Source organism: Rhincodon typus, chromosome 22, assembly GCF_021869965.1.
Source record: "Rhincodon typus isolate 14 chromosome 22, sRhiTyp1.1, whole genome shotgun sequence".
Lineage (NCBI taxonomy): Eukaryota > Metazoa > Chordata > Chondrichthyes > Orectolobiformes > Rhincodontidae > Rhincodon > Rhincodon typus.
Window position 1 is genome coordinate 3570640 of NC_063353.1, and position 25301 is coordinate 3595940.

Consider the following 25301-nt stretch of genomic DNA (forward strand, 5'->3'; position numbering starts at 1 on the left):
TTCTAATTTACAGCATGAGCTGTTCTTTCTTTTTTTAAAGTTATTAAATTGTCAAAGGATCAAATTCATTTGAGTTTTTACATAGTGGTGTCAAACCATTGAAGGCTTCATCTGACAAATATCAAACTTCTTGTACTGTTTAATGCACAAAATTGCAGCATGCAGTAGCTGATCATGAACCTTGAAAATATTAGTTACCATGAAGGCAATTTCCATCTGTGGCATTAAATGGAATCTTCTTGTAGCGTTGTGTTCCTAACAGCAGGAATGCAAGTGCCTGGGAGCTCTGCCCATAGCCACAACTCAAGTCAGCTATGTCCTCATCCCCTTGCACTGCTACCACTCAGTGTTGGTGAGTCAATGCCTCCTCTGTAATGACCCACTAAAGTTTTTCATGAATAAAGAGCTGTTCCCACTCAGTTCAAATCCACCAGAAAAGTGACCTCATCTGCATACTATCTTTAGCCAGTTGTGAACCTCAATATATGTATTTCTCATTTAGATTCATAGAGAGATACAGCATGAAAACAGACTCTTCATTCCAACTCATCCATACCGACCAGATATCCTAAATAAATCTAGTCCCTTTTGCCAGCATTTGGCCCATTATCTCTCCAAACCCTTCCTATTCATATACCCGTCCAGGTGCCTTTTAAATGTTGTAATTGTACCAGCCTCCACCATTTCCTCTGGTAGCTTATTTCCATGCATGCACTATGTTCTGCGTGAAAAAGTTGCCCCTTAGATGCATTTTAAATCTTTCCCCTCTCTCCTTAAACCTATACCCTCTAGTTTTGGACTCATCCATCCCGGGGAAAAGACCTTGTCTGTTTACCCTATCCATGTTCCTCTCTGCGTCGAACCTCATCTGACATCTATCTGCTGCTTTGGCAAATGGTCAGTGCCCTTCTGGAGTTCTAGACTGCCCTCAGTTTACGATGCTTCCAAGTTTTGTTTTACCTGTATGCTCTAAAATTATCCCCTGTACATCAAGGTCCAGATCATTCAGTAAATCAGGAAGAGTAAGGGTCCCAGTACAGATACCTGGGAACTTCACAACAATCCTCCTCCAGCCTGAAAAAAAATCTACTGACTATTACTCTCTGCTTTAAAATACAAATTCCCTTTATAACCCCAATCAGCCCTAATCCTAAAGAAGTCTTTGGAATTCCTTTTTATGCTAGCTGTCTGCCTCTTTTCATCAGTATCATTGCTTCTCTTGTTTGCTTTTTCACCACCCTCCTGAACCTGGTGTGACAATACTATGGCTTTAAGAGGTGCATTTTGTCCTGGACGTTTAAATGAAGAAAGTTTGAGACAGAGGCGCTGAGCGGTCTGCTCAAAGCCTGGAAAGTGAACAGCTTATGAGGCCTTTAGTTTTTTTTAAAAGGTGGAACAATGGAAGCAGCCTGAATGGGTGGGGTCAAGCTCCTACTGAACCAGGAGCTTTAGTTTTCAGTTGTTGCTAGGGTCTCGAAGCTAGATGCGGAGACTCTTATTCCTCTCTTTCTGTCTTTCTTTCTGTCTTTCTGTCTTGCTTTCCTTCTGTCTCTGTCTCTATTTGCCTTTTCCAACAAGGTGTTTATGAGATGTTACTGTAGTGGAACAGTTAATTAGTGTAGTGATTATAACAAGGTCAGCCAGCTGGATCGCACAGAATAAGTTTTCTGATTGGGGCTGTTTATCTGGTTGACAGATATAAACAGGAGCGTCAGAGGTTCTGCTCACTTTGAGGAAGCATAATCAGTGTCAAAGGCTCTTCATGTGTAAAGAATGGGTGATTTGGTGCTAGTAGCTTCTGTGGAGTTATTTCAATTACTGGGTAGTTTATGTATATATTATTTTGTTAAGCATTTTGATAGAATTACAGTTAAGCCAGTTCTTTTATTTTGTCTGTATTTTAACTGTAAAAATAAAGTGTGTTTTACTTGAAGTTGAATAGTTTGGCCAATTGAATTGCATCGAGAATGCAATGCCTTACACTTGACCTAGGCACTTAACTTTTCTTATTTTAAAGTTATTGTCTTAATATATTTTTGAGCCTGTTTAGTCTGGTTCATAACAAATTGGGTGCTCTTGTTGGGATCAAAATCTCTAAGTCCAGTTTGGGTTTAGGATTATTAGAATCAAAGGCTGTGTGTGGTGAGTGTTGGTGTTGTGTTTTTTTTTTGGTGTTGAATTTGGTTGATTTAAATAGGGTGTGCCTTGTGTAGTAATGGATCTTTCAGTCACTAAGAAACTCCTGGGGGTGGAAGAAGCCACTTCAGGACTTTTACAGAAAGTTATCAAAGCAAAGCTTTTGGAAGTGATAGACAAGCTAGACTTGGGGTTGCCTTTGTCAGTGCAAAAAGGGGAGGTAATGTAGCAATAGATAGTCATTTATGAATGCTAGAAATGCCATTGGAATCATTAGAAATTGCTAAAATTCAGTTGGAATGTGAAAAGGAAGTGAAACATTTTGAATTACAACTGAAAGCAGAGGAGACAGTAAAGGAAAGGAAGGTCCTAGCAAAAGAAAGGGAGAAAGAGTTTTCCAACTTTGGAGGTTGGAACTGAAAACTCAGATGATTTAAAACGGTTGTATAGTTAATTACAAAGATGCTATTTGTCTGGTGATGTTTTAACAAGCATACAAGTAGGCTGTCACCACTTGCCAATGGGAAACTGAATCCATCTTTAACTCCATGCAATCTTGATGATAACTTATTTTAATTTTTTTTTGTTACGACACAGGGATAGCAAGCCAAACCAAATCAGCCTCCCATTCACTGTATTTGCAACAGTGAAATTAAAACATTCAATGACATTCACCCCTCAAAATTGCTCAGTTGTTCCTAACCAGACTTTACAAATAGCAGATCTTGTGCACCAGTTTATTATAAACAAAAATTAGCAATTTATTATTAATTATGTAACTTTATCAGATAAACCGAAAGACACCCTAACTGATATCTGTGATCTAAGTCCAGTCTTCTTTGAATATAAACCTTCACTGTCACACTGACAGACAGACACAGTAAAGGGATAAATCAGGCAAAAAAAATTAAAAATTGTTAATTGCCAGGTTGATAACTGTTTCAATGATGAATACTCGGCCTTCATGAAATCCTTGCTGATGGGTTGTATTGCAGGAACACCGGACATGCTTAAATTCTGAAGATACCAGTCAATGCAAACAGCTTCTGCAAGCCTCAGGGGACTTGCTTATTTCTTACAGAATGAGGATCTTTCTCTCCAGAACTTTTTTAACAAGTCGATAATTGGAGAACATGTAGAGAGAACAAAACCATAAACAGCTTCCCAGTCCAGCAGCTTCTAAAGCAAAAACAACATCTTGCCCAAACCCCAATCAGCGCCAGTATATTCTTTGTTATTCTCTCTCTTTTTTGACATACTGTGTAGTTGGCTGGTCAGGATCGGTCCTCCCTTGATTGGCCAATTCACTATCCAACCAACTGCTACTCCCTGGGCATCACAACATCGTTGTGCTGAAATGTCTACAGTATTCTTAGAGCAGTAATTAACCTACAATATCTTTCCAGGCGGGTTGCCAACAGCAAAAATCAGTCTGTTGTTAACATTAAAAAAAAGTTGTGTTCAAAGTTCAATTCTCATCCACAACTCCTAGTTCCAAACCAAAAATTAGCAAAATAAAAGAGAAATCGTGATGGTCTAAACAATAGAGAAGTTGCTACTTTGCCTCTTGCACAAGTGTTCCTGCCTGCTTTGTTTCCTGCTGCCAGTAGCAAGGCAAGGTTCTGGCTGTTGTGTCCATTTATATTTAATTTGAAGTTCCACCCCGTGTCTACAACCTGCATGAAAGTCTAATTGGTATATTCGATTTTATAAAATATAACTTTAAACGAGAGCATTTAATTTCCTTCAGTATATTTGTCAGATCCTTTTGACCAGAGTTATGCTAGTTGAAGTTAGGAGGAATTGCATTCTCCCTGCGCAGCCCCACCTTCCAGTTTTCTTCCCTTAATTCTGGAGGTCACCGGCTCATTTTGAAATGTGATTCCATGTGTGCTGCATCCCTGTATGGAAAGAGAATCAGCAAGCTGTTGAACCATGAAGTACGTCATTGAAAAGTGAAGGGGAATCCCCGACTAAGCTCAGTAGTGACCACTATGACCAAATACCTTAGCATCAATCGAAGGTGAAACCTTGAATTCTTTCTGGTTCAAGTCTACAAGGTGCAGTAATTTGCTAATTATCTGTTTTTTACAGGGCTATTTCATAAAGCTTTGCTAGTGCTAATTTGTATGTAGCTACTGCTATGACGCTTTCAGCAAAGAAAGAAAGGATGGAGGACCCTAAATTATTTTTTAAATTATTGCAGCTTGAAGAATGCAAACACTCTCATAAACTGGAAATTACAAACATCAAACTAGAAGCAGCAAGAGCCAAAGGGGAGGTTGAGAGAGAGAGAGATAACATGCAAAGTGAAATGAATGGTATGTTTACTAATTTCCTTTTAATTCAGAATGTTTTTTTTAAATGGACTTCATGATGGTAGTGATATGTATATTTTGCTCACTAGCATGTATCACATGGCTATTTTAAAAATACAAAATAAACTTCAGGGTGTTTGTGGTTTTGGGCACGAATGTAAAACCCTTGATGTTGGATCAAGGTCAGGAAAAGGAACAATTTAATGGAGAGAGAAGGAAGCTAAATTTACTATGTTGGACAGCAAGAATCCAGGGTTGGTCACTGAGGCAAAGCTGACCAATGGACCATAGGAACAGGAATAGGCCATTCAGCTTATCAGTCCCTACCCCATATGATCATGGATGATTGAATGTTTAATGTCTTTTACCCATCCCATCCCCATAACCCTGTGTGCCACTGGTAATCAGAAATCTATGTCAATTTTTACTTTAAACAGCCCTCTAGAGTGGAATTTCCAAAGGTTCACAGCCCTCTGAGTAAAACAAATTCTTATCTCAGACCGAAGTGGCATCCCCTTCATTTTTAAATTGTGCCACTGGTTCTAGACTGCCCATCCGGGGAAACATTTTACCTGCATCTAGCCCATCTACCCCTTTAATTATTTCTATTAATTTCAAAACTATTAATAGGACAGACCTGCCACACCAGAAATAAGTCTGGTGAACATTTATTGCATTCCCTCAGCAGTGTCAGGGCAAGTTGGCCATTATTATAAAGATATAACTAATCAGTCTTAATGATAGTTAGGATCTAGGACCAAGAACTCAGCTCAAGGTTGAAATGTTGACAAGTTTGCAGATGGTCTTTCAAATTTTGATAGGGACCAAGCATAAAGATACAATCATTGGCAAAGGATGGTGGAGAAGATTTGAGCCTTTCTAATTTTGGAGCTGGAGCAGGTTATGACTCATTCAATATTGGTGTTGACAAGACAGTTACTGATGTGGCAGAGAGATGTCATTATCACATCTGTTAAAGCTGATCCATTGTTTGTTCATGAAGTGACTGAGCGGACCAGAGAGAGTTCCTTGGGGAACTTTGACAATTACAGTGAAATTAAGGAAGTCCATGCTAATGATGAACTGGTTATTTTCAGACAGTTGGAACTGGAGTTATGCAATTGGTAATTTGAACCTGCACAACCTAAAGCTGCAAAGGAGCAAAATTGAGATGGCCAAGATTTTAATATGTTTGTTGAGCCTATTCATACAAATTCGAATTACTATCTTCCAAACAGGAGAGTGGGAGGGCGGGATGTACACCCACTAAGTAGCTCCGTTAGGTGTTTGACTGAATCTTCGAAAAATACCTGTTTTGGAATTGATTGTTCCCTTTGCAGGGTTGCAGTCAGATATTGAGATTCTCAAGGCCAATATTGTAAGACACAAAGAGCTCTTGACAGAAAAGGAGAGGGAACTAATTCGGAAAGTGCAGGCAGCTAAAGAAGACGATTTCCAGAAGCTTACAGCACTCCAAGATGAAAGGTGACCAATGTTCTGGAAATTTCTCATGCTCAGTTATGATACTGTTGGGCTTACCTCTGTATTTATCTAAAATATTATTTCAGCATAACGTGAACATGGCTGCTTATTAATTTTCTCACAATTTTCATAGAAAATATTAGTAATCTGTCATTCATGAATATGTGAGGTAATGCTGAATTATACTCTTTTCTATTGATGATAGCACTGTGAAAATATATCTGAATCCAGTGTGCTGAATCATAAATGGTCAGGTTTGTACTATGATAGCAAATATGTCAAATCCCTAATCTCTGTAACTCTAAGGGGAGGTGATGGCCTAATGGTATTATCGCTGGACTGTTAATCCAGAGACCCAGATAACATTCTGGGGATGTGGGTTCGAATCCCACCATGACAGATGGTGGAATTTGAATTCAATAAATATCTGGAATTAAGAATCTAGTGATGACTATGAATCCATTGCCGATTGTTGGGAAAAACCTATCTGGTTCACTAATGTCCCTTAAGGAAGGAAACTGCCATTCTTACCTGGTCTGGCCTACATGTGACTCCAGATCCACAGCAATGTGGCTGAATCTTAACAGCCCTCTGGGCAATTAGGGATGGGCAATAAATGCTGCCTAGCCAGCAACAGCCTCATCCTGTGAATGAGTTTTAAAAAAAAAAGTGCCAGCTACCCTTCACATGAGCAAGGTGGAACAATTTTTATTCATGAGATGTTGGCGTCCCTGGCTAGGCCAGCATTATTGCCCAGAGTCAAGTTAAGAGTCACCCACTTTGCTGTGGGTCTGAAGTCGCATGTAGGCCAGACCGGGTAAGGGTGGCAGTTTCCCCTTCCTAAAGGGCATTAATGAACTAGATGGGATTTTCCTGATAATTGACAATGGATTAATGTCATCACTAGACTCTTAATTCCAGATTGTTATTGAATTCAAGTTCCACCATCTGCCGTGGCAGGATTCAAATCTAGGTTCCCAGAACATTACCTGGGTCACTGGATTAACAGTCCAATGATAATACCACTAGGCAATTGCCTCCCCTGGCTGACTTGGGTTGTACTTGCTCATCCTCCTGCATGTTTGGTGGGGTCCAGGAGACTGTCATACTGTGTGTTTGGAGTGGGCAGAAAATATTGTGTTGTAAACAAAAATAAACTGCTTTCATTATTTTACTCATCCTCATAAATAAGTTATCGTTTGTAATTTTCCAAAAAGGAAGGGCGGAAAAGAATGGTGAACTTGGACAGGGATACATTCAATATTCAGTCCCATTCAGACCTATTCTACACTAATGAATGTGGTTCCACTTGTTTTGTGACCCCTCTCCTGTCTGTTGTCACCCTCAATGGTTTCTTATGGTTACTTACCTGATTTTCTCCATGTTGAAGAAAATTTAATTAAGTTGCTTACTTATTCAAAGGCTAGAACTAGAGAATAAGGTTGCTGACCTCGAAAGATTGAAGGCTGAGCAAGAGATAACCTGGCAAGCTGACAAAGAGCACATGGAAGAGAAGCTGCATGCTTTACAGTTAGCAGAGGAGGCATCCAAGAGGGAGATCCAGAACCTCAGGTTAGCACTAAAGCACTAAACCATGCAGCACTGGTATATAATTTAAATGATATTTTTGAGAGTTTGAATTTGGAATTTGTATCTTAAATTCATGTGAAGGTGTTGTGTCTGTTTTCTTAAAAAATTTAATAAAAATATTCTTGCTACTTCCCAGGTGAAAACTATTTGCAAGATCTTTTTCTGAAGTTTTTTTTTGAGGATATGTCAAGGCTGTGTATTGACTGATCTTCCCCACTTTAATCACTTGGCATCTAACAGTCCCATTATCCTATGTATTAGCCCTGGAAAGGATCGTCTTTTCCAACTTTGAGAGTTTCTCTATTTCTCGTCTGAGCTTCAAGAGAAATTGTCTACTTCTGTTGACTTGTAGTTTTGCGTAGCGTGGTGTGCCTATCTGACTGTGAAATATCTTTAAATCAGCAGCAGAGAAAGAAGGGTCACCAGATCTGAAATGTTGACTCTGTTCACACCACAGATAGTGTTTAGACCTGCTGCGTTTCTCCAGCAGTTTCTGTTTTTGTGTGTTTGAGACTTCCACATAGCTAAGTTTGAACCTAGCACCAGTGCATAATAGGACAGCAGTTTTCATTTTGGAAACTGTATCTGAAGAACCAGTAACTTCTAAGTATTTGCCAGTTTGTTATAGTTTTGCAAAGATTCGTAAATGGCCAACTCTGAATATGGGGCCTTTCCATTTTTGTCAACATGAAATGTTGTCTATTTTAGCCACGTCCAATAAATTTGAGAAGAGAAGCAGGGACTGTATCTTTGCATTTTAGGTAGTGGAGGATGATCACTGTTGGTGTTTTATGTGGTAGAGACAGGTGCTAAATCAGCAGTCCAGCATAAAACCTTATAGCTGTGTCTTTTAGAATGCAGGTAACAAAGGTGAGGGTCATGCAAGGATGAAAGACAATTGAAGTTTCTCTGGTGTATCAAAGGCAAAGGTGAGAATGATTGAACAGATTGGTAGTTGCAGAGATATTATGGTGACAGCAGGACCATAGGCTGGACATTATTAGTGATTTGGTGGAGTGTGTTTCTTCAGGTGGATGGACACAGTTGTTTGAAGGCCATTGGCGATGTAGTGGAGAGAGAAGCGAACAAAAGCAATTTGATCTATGATTGTTACAATGAGAATACCACGACCATGTGAAATGACAAACTCAAGGGGCTTGTCTATAGTAAATATTGTTGTTGATTTGCTACTTTGTGTTGTAGGTCTAAGCTTCAGCAGCAAGTGCTTCAAACTGAAGAACTTGAAAAAGAAAAGAATGACAATGCTGAGTTAAGACAGGTACCTTTCCAAATTACATTAAGATCTGCTTGCTTTGGTTACATTACTCAAGGGACTTAACCAAAATGGAAAGTTATTTAATGTGAGGAATATTGCTGTTGCCACATATTTTACCTTCCATTCCTTTCTAAATCTGTGGATTTATAACAATATTAATGCAGAATCTGATATTGGAATTCTTGTTCACTCGTCTATGGCTGCTGAAAGCTTGAGAAATCACTTGTGCTAATATAAGTTATGAGAGAGGAAAAAGAAAGTAAGGCCATAAGATGTAGGAGCCGAATTAGACCATTCAGCTTATTGAGTCTGCTCCGCTATTCGATCACGGCTGATATATTTCACAAGCATAGTAAATAAAATGAAGACCATAAGAAGGTTGGTCATGATATTATTAAATGAGAGAATGGTATTGTGGAACTGAATGGTCTAATCCTGCTTCTGATAGTTTTAGGATGACTGCACCTGCTCTATTGCAGTATATTGTCCTGCTAAACATTGCAACCATTAACCCAGGCCAGTGACCAGCTCCTCTCTGCAGTGAGAATAAAATCAATGAGTTAATGACTTTCTCTCCTAGTCACATTGACCCAGAAGCACCACCCACTTTCTGTTGAACGGGGCTTCAACTGCACCACCCCGAGCTCCATTCTTCCACTCCTGCCCCCACTGACCAGCTCCATTCTTCCTCTTCCATTGCGACCCCCACCCCCATGGACACACACGCACGCGGGCACAGACACCCACACACAGGCGGGCACGGGCACGGACATGGACATGGACATGGACAGGGACACGCGCACGGACACGGACCCACGTGCGTACGGACGCATGCGGACACACAGGCGGACACGGACACACACGCAGACACGCAGACGCACGTGGACGCAGACACAGATACCCTCCAAGCTCTCCTCTCCCTCTCCCTCTCCCACTGCCTGCTCCACTCATCCCCTCCCTCTCTCACTTCCTCCAGCTCCATTCCTCTATTCTCCCTTCTCTTCAACTCCATTCCTGTCCTCTGCTGGTCAGAAGTGGTTCTAGCACTAACTAATTTTGAACAGTCAGCCACTTCTCAATTACAATGATGCATATATCCCATGGCGATTCAATTAGTCTTGGAACTTTTTGTGCATTTGATTTTTTGAGATTTCTATAGAAAAATTATTTGTAACATGTTGCTTTTTTGGTGCAATGTCCATTAGTTGTGAAGTAATAGCATTTTGCTGACAGAGAAGTTGAACTGTTAATACAAATTTTAAAGAGAGTAAGTTGAATTTAAAATTAAGTTTCATTTCAAGTGTTACTGAATTATTCGACTTTTCTTTCTGCCCACCAAAGCAAAATAATGAAATGCAAATGCAAATGAACGCTCTATCGCAATCAGAGAATGACTTACTGAATAACAACAGCAAAATGCGGGAAATGTTGGAGCGTTTAAAAGAGGAAATACGAAATGCAAGAAGCCAAGCTGAACGGGCACAGCACGAAGCTGAAAAGTAAGCAGCTGTTTTTATGACATAACATCCTGCTACTAAAGTTATTCTATTAGTTCCCATATTGATTTTTATTTTCTCTATGTTGTGTTCTGAACGTGGAATTGAATACTTATAGAAGTAAAATCTGTTTAATTTCATTGTTGACACATTGCCAGGTGTGGTGGTAAACAACAATGGTAACAATGGTGGTGTTCTCTTAACTGTAACTAGATTACATCATTAGCCTCAGCAGAGACTACAACAATTTGGATTAAGATACCAGATGCAGATTCCTTAATGTATATCTTTTAATTGTCCAGAATATTTCAGCAATAAGAATCACACTGCTCAAATAGATTAATATGTAATTTCCTGACTGCGTTATTTACTTTTCCCAAACTTTATTTTGTTTCAAAATCTTTGAAGGGATATTTTAAACCATTAAGATTTTTAAGAAAGAATGCTTTGGAGAAAGTACATAGCAACTGCATCATGTTTGGTAACTTGGGATTTCAAAGGGTCAAGAAAGTTATCCTTGCCTTTATAGTACAGATTTAATTCTATTATTGTATCATATGTATGAATATCAGTCACTGAACTAACATGGTAAGGAGAGTCCGTAAGAATGAAAAGTTCTTTGCATCAAGTCTTAACATTTTCTTTTAAAGCGTCTGACTTTCTACCCCTTACTTTCTATCTTTTACCATTAAGCTAGGGCTCCACATTTTTCTGGCAGGAGATTTTGATCATGGCTCCTTCAGAAATGTGGTGTGTACCTTAAATACAACTTTGTTCTCATAATGCAGGATGGTCATGTGAGGCAAACCATGCCCCCTTTTCCATGACAGTAGTTGCCCTTTTCTGAGGTTTAAATGTCAGCAACACAGACAGTCACTTTGATAACTCCTATGAAAGTATGGGATAGGATACTGAGGCCCAAGGTTGCCATGTAAGTAATTGAGTGGGGAGAAGAGCAGTAGTGTCAAGTCATGGGGAAATGTGTGGGTGGTTTGGGGTGTTGGGGTGTATAAGGGATCTGCAGTAGGTGTAGATGGGCTATATGTCAGGAAAGTTGGGGAGTCAGTTTAATAATTCCTCAGGAGTTTGGCTCGCTTTTCAATTGTCTAACTATTTTTCAGTAACTAGTGGCTACAACTGGACCCTCCAAGTTCCCTGACTTAGATGGATACTTCCCTTTTCTTTGTAGAATTGCCAACAGTTCTGCTTTTAAAAAGAGTTCAGAAAGCAGTATTGGTTGTCACTTCTTTTGCACTGCCATTCAGCTGTAAAATCTATTCAGTGGTTCAGAAGGATCTGAGTTAAATATTTTGGAGTCCTTTCAATACTTTTACACACAAAGATTGTACTAAGACTGTGTCAGCCTAACAAGATAAGCTAGATCAGTGAGATTGCAGTTTATCTTTGGTTTTAGATAACCACAAACAGCTAACCAGCAAGAAAGCTTGATTTTTAGCCACTGGCAATGGGTTCTTTTCTAAACCACCACAGTAAGCTGTCCTTATGGTTTTAGTCTTTACTAACTCTATATATTACTAATTGAAAACGTTACTTTGACAATATGCGTCAAGGCAGGTATTTATAATGGAAGGAAATAATTATAATAATAAATGTATAACTTGTAATAATTAAAAGTGCGATGACTATGAACATTACACAAGATACTTCAAATAATTTTTTTAAAATTCACTTGTGGGATGTGGGCATTGTTGGCTGGCCAGCATTTATTGCCCACACCAGCTCCCTTAAACTGAGTGGCTTGTTTGGCCATTTCCAAGGGCAGTCGAAAGTCATAGAATCATAGACTCCCTACAGTGTGGAAGCAAGCCATTTACTCCATCAAATCCATACCACCCATCCAAAGAACATCCTACCCAGACCCAACCCCCCCTACACTATCCCTGTAACCCTGTGATTCTTGTGGTTAATCCACCTAGCCTGCACATCTCTGAACACTGTGGGCAATTTCCCATGGCCAGTCCACCTGACCACAACTTTGGACTGTGGGAGGAAACTGGAGCACCCAGAGGAAACCCACACAGACATGGGGAGAATGTGCAAACTCCACTCAGACAGTTGTCCAAGGCTGGAATCAAACCCGGCTCCCTGTGGGTCTGGACTCACGTGTAGGCCAGACCAGGCAAAGATGCTGATTTTCTTTCCTAAAGGACGTCAGTGAGCTAGCTGGATTTTTCCAACAATTGACTGTAGTTTCATGGTTATTGGTAGATTCTAATATTCAGATTATCTTTTATTGATTTCAGATTCCACCATTTGCCATGTGGGATTCAAACCCAGCTCCCCAGAACATAAACTGAGTTTCTGGATTAATAGTCTAGCGATAATACCACCAGGCCATTGCCTTACCTGCACGTTTTACTTTTGGATGAGTCACTGATTAGGCCTTGTCGGCCAGGTTACGTTGATGTGAAACATTTCCGGCATTATTCTGTAGAAGAGCAGTTTGTTTTCCTGGTGTCCTGGCTGATACTTATCTCTCAATCAATGTCTCAAACGCTGCTTTTTCCAGGCATTATCTGTACTGTTTGTAAATGATTGCTGTGTGTAAACTGGCTGCTGCATTCCCTATTATGTTGCAGTGACTAAATGTTCTTCATTGGCTGGAAATTGCTTTGGGGCACCTTGTGATTAAGAACGGCATTCTATAAATGCAACTTATTTTACTGACAAAACAATGGTGAAAAATTTCCAGCTTATCTCGAGGTTTAAAACTTTGCTTTGTAAAGTTTTGTCCGATATATTACGTCCCTCCAGTACAGTAAGATCATCTGTTATATTTTACACAGGCTGGTGGAAGAGAAGCGTGTAGAGTGGATGGAAGAGAAACACAAGTTGCAGAATCGCAATACAGAGCTGGAGGAAAAATACTGCCAGGCCAAAGACCGACTGCAGCGCGCCGCTTTAGCTCAAAAGAAGGTCTTGCCCTCGCCTTTAATCAGCCAAAATTTTAATTTGTCTGCAATCCAACCTTGCCACCAAAATTCTGTATCTTCTGCTTCTGTTTTATAGAGGAAAACACTGAATGAAAGTAAGCAGAAAAGATTGCAGGAAAAAGTCCAGATGCTGGAGGCAAAGAAAGAAGAGCTGGAAATTGAGAAACATGCATACAAGTGAGTGTTTTTCACTGATGCTTTCCATCCAAGTTCAGCAAAGAAATTCCACTGTGATGTAAGAGCAGGGGAGGTACTTGAACCCAATGGAAGTTAGACAGAAATTAGTTATTTTGCTGGATGAGTAGGGAAGAGAGACTAAAGCCTTTCGGATGTAGTTAAGTCAGATGATTGGACAGGAGAAAGGAGAAACCAAACAATCACGGAATGGATTTTGTTTGTTCCTAATATTAATATTAAAATTATGGATTTCTCCCATGTAGAATTGGAGTTAATGAAGAAGGATGTGAGGAAGAAGGTTTGTGTCACCGAGGTGGGGTACACATGAACTGTTCAGATTTGATCATGCAGCAGGGAGTTTGTAGTATCTAAAGTGGTCAAGTCAGGTCTTGGTTGGAGAGGCAGATTGTTTGGATGGCAGGTATCCTGTAGTCTGTGTCCCACTGTGGAAGTAGCTGCTGTACAGGAATATAATCATCTGGCGGAGACAGTGCTCTGATAGCAGAGGCAAGATCATTACTGAGATGAACAGGATTATAAGTGTAGCTGACAGATCAGAAGAACAAGAATTAGAAAATGAAGAAAGTAAAGGTAATGGGATTGAAGCTAGTGTTCCATACAGGCAGATTGAGAATATAATACTTAGGGAGAGATTGCAAACCTCTGGTAGGTCACCACATCCCAAACACTTTAAATAGTTCAGAATGAGACACAACCCCGAAATTCTTCCTCAACTCCCGAATGCAATTGAAATAAACTGCGAAATTGAAACAATGCAATAATACTGTCACAATGGGTTAATACATCTATCAGCATTTATGCTTTTTCTCGGCAAACTTTTTTTTCTTTGGGTGTCTGCATGACTATTGCAATTCCACAGATGTGGAAGGGACATGGAAGCTGTCATCTGCTGAACACCGCTGTTCAACCTTTGAATTATCAATTCTTTGTTCCAGACAAAATGTTCCCTATGAAAGCCACGCAAGACTTCAAAAAAGATTAAAGGATTTACAGCGTAGACATAATGAATTCCGAAGACTGTTTTTGGGGCCAAATTTTTCGAGTACTGGCCTGTGTAATTCAACCAATTTTCTACCGTCCACCTTCATGCAAGGCACAGAAGCAACGTGTATGAATGTTCAGGTACCTAACTTTAGTGGAGCTCATGAATGGTTGCAATTGACTAAAAATTGTCAGTTGTAATTTTGTGTATAATTCATTTTAACATCTAAATCATGCAAAGTTATTGATATGCAATATCCAATCATTTATACATTTTCTTCATTAATTATCTTCTTATTCTATTTCCCAACCAGATGAGATTTGGAAAGATTAAGGTTTGCTGATCTCTAGAAGTCATTCTCCAGTGCAAAATACATTTTATGATGTATGGTTGTTGCAGTCTCTTTATTGCCTTTATGAATCACATTGTCAACTCAAATTCTTTGTTCACAAAAGAAATATTTGCAGGACTTTGGGAAAACAGCAGTGAAGTGGCACAAGTAGATCTTCAAAAAGCCAACACCAAAACAATGTACTAAATGTCTAGCTACTGTACTGAGTGATTCTATTAGAGGACATCTTGTGTTAAAAGCTCAGGGTAAACATATACACTAATTTACTGTACGCACTAATAGCTTACATCTCTGTTCCTTCCTTTTGATACTAAGGCTTCAGATTCCCAACATCTGTTCCAATTTAAGCAATTGAGCGAACATTTTTTCTTTTCAGCAGTGTCAAATCTATTCTTCCCAGCTGCCAGTTGCCTCTGACTTTCAGTCCAACAAAAATTTCCTTCACTGCCATTTGAGGCTAAATCCACAGGCACTGGATCTTAAATATTTTTCAGCCATGAACTTTTGAGCATCCTGCCCGTAACCAAGACTACTTCCCTCTGTCTCTCAAGACAGTGCCTTGCATTTAGTCCCTGTCTCGCTCCCATTGTTGCAGAGGCTCTAATTTGAATCCTGTGGTTTTGGAGCTCAGTATCTTCCTGCCATTTTTCTCGACTACACTCTGCATGCATTGTAATTCATTCAGAAAACTGTTTCACACATCCTCACCAGCATTGCAATCACCACCATCTTTGGCAACTTCCACTTGCTCCCCTTTCCCCAATAATTTGAATGAGATTGTCCATATTTTCATATCTCCCCATAGTCTCAATATCCATCCTCACTTAGTGATCTCCAGCCAAATGTCAGCTTTCTGCTTCCCCAATATCAGTTCAATCCATGTGTCCCAGTCCGTCATTAGAACTACTGTTAAGTACTCCTTCAATCTCTATGCAGTGATCTGTTTGGAGATTCACATCTCTCTTAACTGGAGTGATTTCTGGAGTCGGGTCTGGTGAGAGTTGCACTGTGAGGAGAGATTGAGAAGAATAGGTCTATATTTTCTAGAGTTCAGAAGAATAATTAGCAACTCATTTAAATGTGTAAAAGAGGGCTGGACAGGATAGATGCTGACACTGTTTTCCTTGGTTGGAGAGCCTAATGCCAAGAGTCATAGTATCAAGTAGAGAAACTAACCATTTAGATGAAGGTAAAGATGAGTCAGTTAATGAGCATTTTCAAGGTTTGTGGATTTTTGGGCTGTAAGAGAATTGAGGGATAAGTGGGTACGGCAACATTACTATGGAAGCTCAGCCATGTGGTTACTGAATAAGCTTGATGGGCTGTATGGCCTACTCCTATTCCTGTTCTTATATTCTTGTATCTGCCTTGCCATTTCCTGCTCCTTATGAAACAAATAGTTATCTTTAACAAGGCTTTTGGTTTCCCTTTCAGTTTCCCTGTTAGAGTGGGAGCATGGCTGTTGGCCCTTGATTAGAGCTCCACAGCAGTTATTACTGCCTCGGAGCTTCGGACCCTAATATTTCAAACTGGTTAAAATCGAAAGACCCGCGGATGTTGTAAGTCAGGACCAAAAACATAAATTGCTGGAAAAGCTCAGCAGGTCTAACAGCATCTACAGAGAGAAATCAGAGTTAGCGTTTTGGGTCCAGTGATGCTTCAATCAATCATAGAATCCCTACAGTATGGAAACAGGCCCTTTGGCCCAACAAGTCCAACCAAACCTCAGAGCAACCCACTCAGACCCATCCCCCTGCAAACCACCTAATCTACACATCCCTGAACACTACGGGCAATTTAGCATGGCCAATCCACCTAGCCTGCACATCTTTGGACTGTGGGAGGAAACTGGAGCACTCAGAGGAAACACACGCAGACATGGGGAGAATGTGCAAACTCCACACAGACAGTCGCCCAAGGGTGGAATCAAACCTGGGTCCCTGGCGCTGTGAGGCAGCAGTGCTAACCACTCAGCCACCGTACCACCTGAAGAGTCACTTGACCCGAAACATTTACTGTGATTTCAGTTGGTGACTCTCTTCAAATCCTGACTCCCACCCTCAGCTTTGGGAGCCCTGGTCTGGGATTGAGTTAATAATCCCAAGGGATAAGGGGTAGGTAAATGAGAAATGTATTCATTCAGGTATCCCAAACCCATCACAGGGTATTTTACTCTCCAGAGAGCTGTTGGTGTTCAGTTGTGTATTTAAGGCTGAAGTCAATAAATATTTGAGTTCCAAGGCAATTGAGGGTAATTGGGATAGAATGAGTGAGGCTGAGGATCAGCCCGGAGGCCTGAATGGCCAGCTCCTGGTCCTATTTCATATAGGGAAGTTATGTTCCCAAAATGTATAAGGAATTGTTTAGAGAAGTCACCTGAGCACCAAAAGGTAGATATTTCCTCTTTACAGTTCCTCACTGTCTGAGCAACTAATACAATAGAAACTGTACTCACCAGCCTGCTGCCTGTTGGAACTGATCATTCTCAGTGACTAATATGGAAACACTCTATTTAAATACTCATGTTGAAAATTTGGTTTAAAACAAGTTGACACTTTCTTTGGTTTGTACAGTAAAAGCATATTTCATTAGATTTGTTTCTTTACATTAATTCAAGCATAATGGAATAAGTTTATGGGGTCTTGATTTTTATCCTGGGTTTTGCTGGTTAAAATAAACTGAATTTTGAGTGGTAAAGGAGTCTTGACGGGCTGAATGGGCCCAAATTCTGCTCTTGTGTCTTATAGAAAATAACTCTAAGGATAGAGGCCACCTTTACATGATGTAGAAAGGTGATGGTTCTGTTGCTTATAGGAAGAGTAGTGGGCCATTCAGCTCCTCAGTGGAGGCAAAGCAGGCATCCCTGAAATCTCGGTTGTCTGAGGAACCTGCCCTGTTATGTAACATTACAGACTGACAGTTGGTCAAAGGTGGGGCTGTGATGGTGTCATTTGACATTTCTTGGATTAGGTGCCTTTAAATATTATAATGAGCTGATGGTTTAGAATGTTATTGAAAGAGAATAAAACTGATTATAGAAGTATCACCTTTTGAAAGTGTTAAGCAGTGTTTTATAATTGTACACCTCTTCAACATTGCCTTGACCTTTCTCTCTTCAAGGAAGAACAACATCAAAGAGAGCTGGGTCTGCTCCGCAAGCGATTGGAGGAACTGGAGACTAATCAGAAACAGCAGTTACAAGAACTTGGTGCTCTCAATTGATCAATGTTTACAGAGCTGTGAGACTTCCAGTATCTTTGGATTCATTCTGCTCTTGTTTGACTTGAAATCATTTGTCTGGTGCTAGCAACTAGTTGCAGTTTTGAATTTGGAGCTAATTGTTTACAGGTTGAACACACCATATGAAACAGATTTACATGAAGCTGCAGAGTATCTCAAGTCTTTACAATCAATTCTTGTGCCTTGATATAAATTCTAATCTGAGAGCCCAGTGTGTTGATTGATGAACTACATTATTTCACAATTTACAGTCATTCTTTTCCGTATTTTCACCTGGTGAGCGAGATTTAATAAGGATTTTATGAAGGAGCATTCTTCTGTCTTTGCAACTCTGCACTTGTAGAAGTCTGAAGAAAGATTAAACTGTGTTGGGAAGTCTGTAAGATGCTGCAGAAAAGCTGTTTTTCTCAACGTATGCGGCACTGAAAATATACAGGTGGAATATTACAGATACTTCCCTCTGCCTCCAGTTATTTTGCTTCCTTAATCACTACATTTTGCCAAACTTAGAGGTTAGTTAGACAATTTCTACTCAACTTTCTAGCCTGTGTAATAAGATACTGTGCAAATATAGTCCCTGATAGCTCAATTACTTAACATTTGTTTTGGGTGTTTCCAGTGTGAAAAAAGAAAGGGAGCACGTTAGAAAGCTGCTCCTTTTCCAAAGCGCTGATGATCACCATTCAAGTCAGATGCAATTCAGTCATACTAATGGAACCAGGAACACTCCCTCTCCCTACGAGAACCTGTTGACATTGACCATGGAAACATCTATTGAACCAAAGATGGATGGAGTTTTATACTAAACTTAAAACAAAAATCTGCAGATACTGAAGACCTGAAACAAAAACAGAAATTGATGGGGAATCTCAGCTGGCCTGGCAGCATCCATGGAGAAGAAACAGAGTCAACATTTCAAATCCAGTGACCTTGGATCCAGTTCTGATTAAGGATCACTGGACTCAGTGTCAACTCTGCTTTCTGTCCACAGATGCTGCCAGACCTGCTGAGCTTCTCCAACAATATCTGTTTTTGTTATAGAAAGAGTTTTATTGGTTAGGGTATCAAAGGAAACCACATTACGATTAGTAAATGGCGATTAGGTACAGATGAACTATGATCTTGATTGAATGGTGGCATGGAGGCAAGGCAATGAATGGCCTCCTCCTAGCTATTTCGTTCTTTAGTGCCTTTTCTAAGAAAAGTTGGGATTTTGTCTCAAGTTGCCTGTTCTCGGAACAGAAAATCTCTCACTCAAAGTATCAATTTACTTTCTCTTCTAGGATAAAGAGGTGACTTGCCTTCAATTACAGAATCCTGCCCTTTTTAACCAGCTTTACTGACGTGAGTCGTGTTTGTGTTTTCTCTGCTTAATCTAAAGTTTGAAAACAGCCTTTTAAATTACACTTGGAGGAATAAAAGAAGATTATACACAAACACAAAATGCTGCTGAGGTTTTAAAATTCCCAAATCTAACACATTGGGAATTAGATGTGGTGGAGGGAAATTAAAAGGGAGAAAAGTGAGATTTTAAGTGGAATAAAACTCGTTCATTTCCAAGTTTCTTTGTGCTACCTTGAAGCAAAACAACGCCATTCATGGCTACATCCGGTGTTCCTGCACAGCATGGGGAAATCTAACACCAGATAACAAAATATATGAACCCGCAGTGACAGGCTTTCCTGTGAATGTGGCATGACAGGAAATTGAAGCCCAACTGTCTAGCAGCATTCAACAGCACATTGTTTTGCTTAGTTTATTTCTCCTTTCTGCATTTTATAAAAACCAAGTATATATGTCAATTATATATTGAGTCTTTTAGAATTTCTACAGAAGACCAGACATAGTTTTACTCTAAAAAACATTATGTTTGCAAATGCACAAATGTTCTCTATTTGACTGTGGTGATGTGTTTGTTCAGAAGTTTACAGCTTTATTTATTTTTCTACAGCTACTGAATTGTGTCATGGTGTGTCTGTAAATAATTGCATTAATTAAGCTGTAAGTTCATACATTAGGGCCTGTGTTCTGTGTTTAGTAAGTATTGGCACACAGTGCGAAAAGCCCATGTCAAGAACAGCAGCAAGAGTGGTAATGAGTTGTGAAATTTTATTTGCATTTTTATACATAATTATTCCAAATGTGACATTTTACAAAATATTTCTAATTTATTTTAAATTTGCATCAAAAAATTTTCAACATGTTTGTTACTCATGATTTTGTTTCAAAGTTTTTTAAATACATGATTTTTCTATTGCTACAACTGTTTTGTACAATTCAGATATTTAATTAATTGTCATAACTTTGGGGAAAAAAATCACTTGCCACTGATGTTGTAATACTTTTCAAATAAACACTTTGCATGAAGTGTGTATTATGCATTTTTTTTAAAATTCACTTGTGGGGCATGGGCATGGCTGGCTAAGCCAGCATTTATTACCCGGCCCTAGTTGCCCCTTGAGAAGGTGGTGGGGAGCTGCCTTCTTGAACCGCTGCAGTCCATGTGCTGTGGGTTGACCCACAATGCCATTAGGGAGGGAATTCCAGCATTTTGACCCAGCGACAGTGAAGGAACAGTGATCTACTTCCAAGTCAGGATGGTGAGTGGCTCGGAGGAGAGCTTGCAGGTGGTGGTGTTCCCACGTATTTATTGCCCTAGTCTATCTAGATAGAATTGGTTGTGCACTTGGAAAGTGCTGCATAAGGATCTTTGTCGAATTTCTGAAGTGCATCTTGTAGATAGTACATACACACTGCTGCTACTGAGCGTCACTGGTGGAGGAAAAGGATGTTTGTGGATGTGATGACAGTCAAGCGGGCCGCTTTGTCCTGGATGGTGCCAATCTTCTTGAGAGTTGTTGGAGCTGCACCCATCCAGGCAAGTGGGGAATATTCCATCGCACTCCTGGTTTGTGTCCTAAGATTGTGGGCAAGGAGTCAGGAGGTGATTTACCCTCAGCAGTATTCCTAGCCTCTGACCTGCTCTTGTTGCCACTGTGGTGGGTCCAGTTCAGCTTCTGGTCAGTGGGAACCCCTAAGTTGTTGTTAGTGGGTGATTCAGTAGTGATAATACCATTAAACGTCAAGGGGTGGTAGTTTGTCTCTTATTGAAGGTGGTCATTGCCTAGCATTTGTGTGGCAAAAATGTTACTTGGCAGTTTTCAGCCCAAGCATGAATATTGTCCAGGTCTTGTTGCGTTTGGACATGGACTGCTTCTGAGGAGTTGTGAATAATGCTGAACACTGTGCAATCATTGGTAAACACCCCCACTTCTGACTTTATGATGGAGGGCAAGGCATGTGTATGTATAACTGGAATCAAAGTTACATTAGAAAGGTACACTGCATCTGATTATGGAAAAAGCCATCTTTGAAGGCAGAATACAGGCTGGATAATGTAGCGAGTGTGTGTGGCTGAAATGTTAAATACCACTTTAGACTATTAACCCTGACTAGCGGGCAGACTGCCACAGAGAAATCAGGTTGACAATACATCTATTCACTTAGTTTGAATTTGAGACAGAGGTTTGAGGACCAGATGTCCAGCTCACCCATTTCCTGTTGGGTGGTTTTTGTGACCAGGTTTAGGTGTCTTAATCAATGCAACCACAGTACTATTCCTTTTACATCTGACACCATCATGTATGCATCAAATATTGATTTGTCCACTGATGACAATACTGTATGCAGCACAGTCAATGTGTAAGTTAGAATGATTGTAAACAAGATGCAAGTCAGGGCGCATAAACTGCATGAATGTTTCTGTGTTGATAATAAATGTGGGCTTGTTTAGTGTTAAATTTCCTGGTGAACTCCCTATAGCACCATCGCTATTCCCAGCAGTAGTCACTGCCTCCACAAGTTCCACTGACATGACTAAGAATCAGTGTTTTCGCAGGGAATGATTTTTTCTCCTGGAGTGTCAGAGGCTGACGGGTGACCTTATAGAGGTTTATGAAATCATGAGGGGTATGGATATAGGATAAATAGTCTTTTTCTCAGGATGGAGAGTCCAAAACTGGAGGGTTTAAGGTGAGCGGGGGAAGATTTAAAAAGAACCCAAGGGGCAACTTTTTCACACAGAGGCTGGTGCGTGTGTGGAAAGAGCTGCCAGAGGAAGTGGTGGAGGCGGGTACAATTACAACATATAAAAGATATTTGCATGGTACATGAATAGGAAAAGTTTAGAGGGATATGAGCCAAATGCTAGCAAATGGGACTAGGTCAGATTGGGATATCTGGTCAGCTCGGATGAGTTGGACCGAAGGATCTGTTTCCATGCTATAAGACTTTATAATCTGAGGTAGGCTGGGAACGTTTCTGGTCCTAGAAGTAACAGCCTTTGGCACTTTAATGAGTTTGCATGACATACAGGAAGAAATGATCTGATCAGGAGAGCAATTATCTTTCAGGATGGCTTTAATACACCTCAGTTCAACACCAAGCACAGTGAACAAATGGCTCTGGGCCCTAATTACGAGGGTACCAATAAGGCTAATCCTAAAGCACAATTTAGGTGTTGATCAGTGAAGGTGGTTCACTGTTTGTGTCTTTTGATGAGTATAGCTGCGTATTGCTGTTCAGAATCTCAAAATTGTTATGGTGCCATTTGGCCCATTATGGCTGCACTGTCGGTTTGATGGATTTCCAAAAGGCATTTCATGAAATAGACTTGTGTAGGCAAAGTTAGAGCTCTAGCAATAGTAATTATGGCAACTTGGATGCTTGAGCAAGTGATAGGACATGATGAACAGCTGTTTTTCAGAATGATGGCAACATACAAACGTAACTGCTAGGATCCCCTGCTTTTCTTCATATATATTGATGACATTGTGCCCATTATATCAAAACCCTTTTCAGAATTCATAAAGAATACACACTTGGATGTATTATGGACCATGAGGAGGATGATGTAGAACTCCAAAAATACAGTGATAGGTTAGTGCAATGAGTAGACAAGTCACAAATGAAATGTAATGCGGAGAGGGGTGAAATAATCCATTTTAATAGAACTCCAAAATGTAGTGAAATAAAAGGCACAATGCTAAAGGGGCGCAGAAGCAGAGAGATCTTGGATATATTGCATAAATCATTGAAGGCAGCAGGACATGTCAAGAAAGTGCTTAATGAAGTGTACGGTGTTCTTGGCTTTATTAATAGGAGCATAGAGTATGAGAGCAAGGGGAAATAAAAACTGCTTTATCTTCAGTTCTGGATAGAACACTTAGAAACAATGTGAAAGTATTAGAGTTTGCAAAAAAAGATTCTCAAAAGCATTTCCAGCAATGAGGAACTTCCATTTGATGGAGGTATCATGTCATGTCTGGATGAAGTAGATGGGGAGAAAAGTTCTCTGATGAAAGGATCAACTGGACAGCATTCAAGGTAATTGGTAAAAGAGGCAATGGTAGTATGGGAAAAGTTTTCACGCAGTAAATGGGTGGTATCTGGAATGCGCTGTATGAAAGTGTGAGGGAGACAGGTTCAATTCATTTAAAATAGAATTAACTGGGAAAGGAATAATTTGCACAACTATATGTTGTAAAGGTGAGGAATAGCATGGAATGATTGCAGGAAAAACTTTTTTAGGAGTAACAAATTAGACTGGATAGAAGATTGGCTGACTGGCAGAAAATCGATTATTCATAAATATGGCTTTTTCTGATTGACAAGTGAAATCCTACAGGGGGCTGCTGTAGGGGCTTCAATGTGTTGCAATTCACATCAATGAGAGATAAGATGTGCAGAGGCTTGGTAGCAATTCACAGAAAAAGCTAAGATAGGAAGGAAGGAAAGTGTGTTGAAGAAGACATGAGGTTGTAGACAGATATAGATAAATTGAATGAGCAAAAATCTGGCAGATTGGGTATAATGTGGGAAAATGAGAAGTTGTTCATTTTAGCAAGAAGAATGAAAAAGCAGAGTATTACTTAAATGGTGCACGGGTGCGGAATTCTGAAGTGCAGAGAAAATTGGGTGTTCTAGTGCATGAGTCACAAAGGGTTAGTATATAGGTGCAGCATCGAATCAGGAATGCTAATGGAATGCTACCTTTTGTCACAAAAGGAATTGAATATATAAGTAAGGATTCAGTTATACAAGGCATTGGTGAGTCCACATCTCAAATATTATGTGTAGTTTTGGCCTCCTTAATAAGGAAGGAAGTAAGCGTGGTGCAGATGGTTCAGAAGAGGTTTATTAGATTGATACCTGAAATGAGTGGGTTGTCTTATGAGGAAGAGTTGGACAGACTGAGCTTGTTTCCATTGGAGATTGGAAGAATGACTTGATTGAAGTTTACAAGATTCTGAATGGTCTTGATGAGGTGGACGTGGAAGGGATGCTGTAGATGAGTCCAGAGCAGGGCAGTCTATCTGAAAATGAGAGTCACTCTTTCAGGACAAAGATGAGGAGAACTATTTTCTTTCAGTGAGTTGTACAACTTTGGAATAGAAGGCATTGAAGTTGGAGTAATTGAGAGGTCGATAGATTCCTGTTAGGCAGGAGAATCAAGGGGTATTGGAGGTACATGGGAATGTGGAAGTCAAAACGCAGTTCTGGAGCTCTGTTCCCAACAGCATTGTGGATGTATCTACAGCAGTTAAAGGCAGCTCACCACCACCTTCTCAAGTGCAATTAGAGATGTGTAATAAATGCTGGCCTAGCCAGTGATCCCCAGATCAAAAGACTAGAATGCAAAACTATCGTAAGGATAGCACCTCATAACAGTTGTTGGAAGCAGATGAGGGGATTGAATAAGTGCTCAAAGCAAATTGTGTAGCTGTAAAAACAGTGTTCGTGGTGTTATGTTTATTTGAATGAGCTAGGACATTGTTTGAACTTCTCGTTCTTCTAGTCTCTGATTTGTTGTATCTTGAATTTCACTTGGTGTTGAGGTAATTGGTATAACCAGGTTGGAAGACACAACAAATATACTGGTTGGATTTTGAACTATTACAATGGTGTTTCTGGCTGTACTACCAAATTGCTGAAATATACATTGACGCGCTGAAGTGTGAGGCTGTCATTGGCTTCTCTGGTGGTCGAATGTGTGGCTGCAGCAGTGTTAAAACTCTTTCCTCCCCAGATGTTAATCTTCCTGTAGCTTCCTGCTTTTGCAGCTCCATTTGCCTCTGCAGCACCATGTTGAGCAGACCATGATTTAATTTGATTTATTATTGTCACACATACCTAGGTACAGTGAAAAATTTTGTTTTGCATGCAGTACAGGCAGATCATAACAGACAAAGATCATAGGGTGATTGAACAGAGTGAGG

At 40.0% G+C, this 25301-nt stretch overlaps 1 protein-coding gene across 1 annotated transcript in view; it reads left to right on the top strand.

Annotated features, from left to right (window-relative positions):
• The window catches only part of cep83 (centrosomal protein 83), a 50481-nt gene extending 30090 nt beyond the window's left edge, over window positions 1-20391 (top strand). Inside the window, exons 6-15 of the mRNA XM_048610559.1 lie at window positions 847-897; window positions 4343-4457; window positions 5795-5939; window positions 7359-7508; window positions 8730-8805; window positions 10144-10301; window positions 13106-13235; window positions 13329-13429; window positions 14386-14572; window positions 17905-20391. Coding sequence (XP_048466516.1) covers window positions 847-897; window positions 4343-4457; window positions 5795-5939; window positions 7359-7508; window positions 8730-8805; window positions 10144-10301; window positions 13106-13235; window positions 13329-13429; window positions 14386-14572; window positions 17905-18006 — 1215 coding nt within the window. The 3' untranslated portion in view covers window positions 18007-20391. The remainder of the gene's footprint in view (window positions 1-846; window positions 898-4342; window positions 4458-5794; window positions 5940-7358; window positions 7509-8729; window positions 8806-10143; window positions 10302-13105; window positions 13236-13328; window positions 13430-14385; window positions 14573-17904) is intronic.
• The last annotated feature ends 4910 nt before the right edge of the window (window positions 20392-25301 follow it).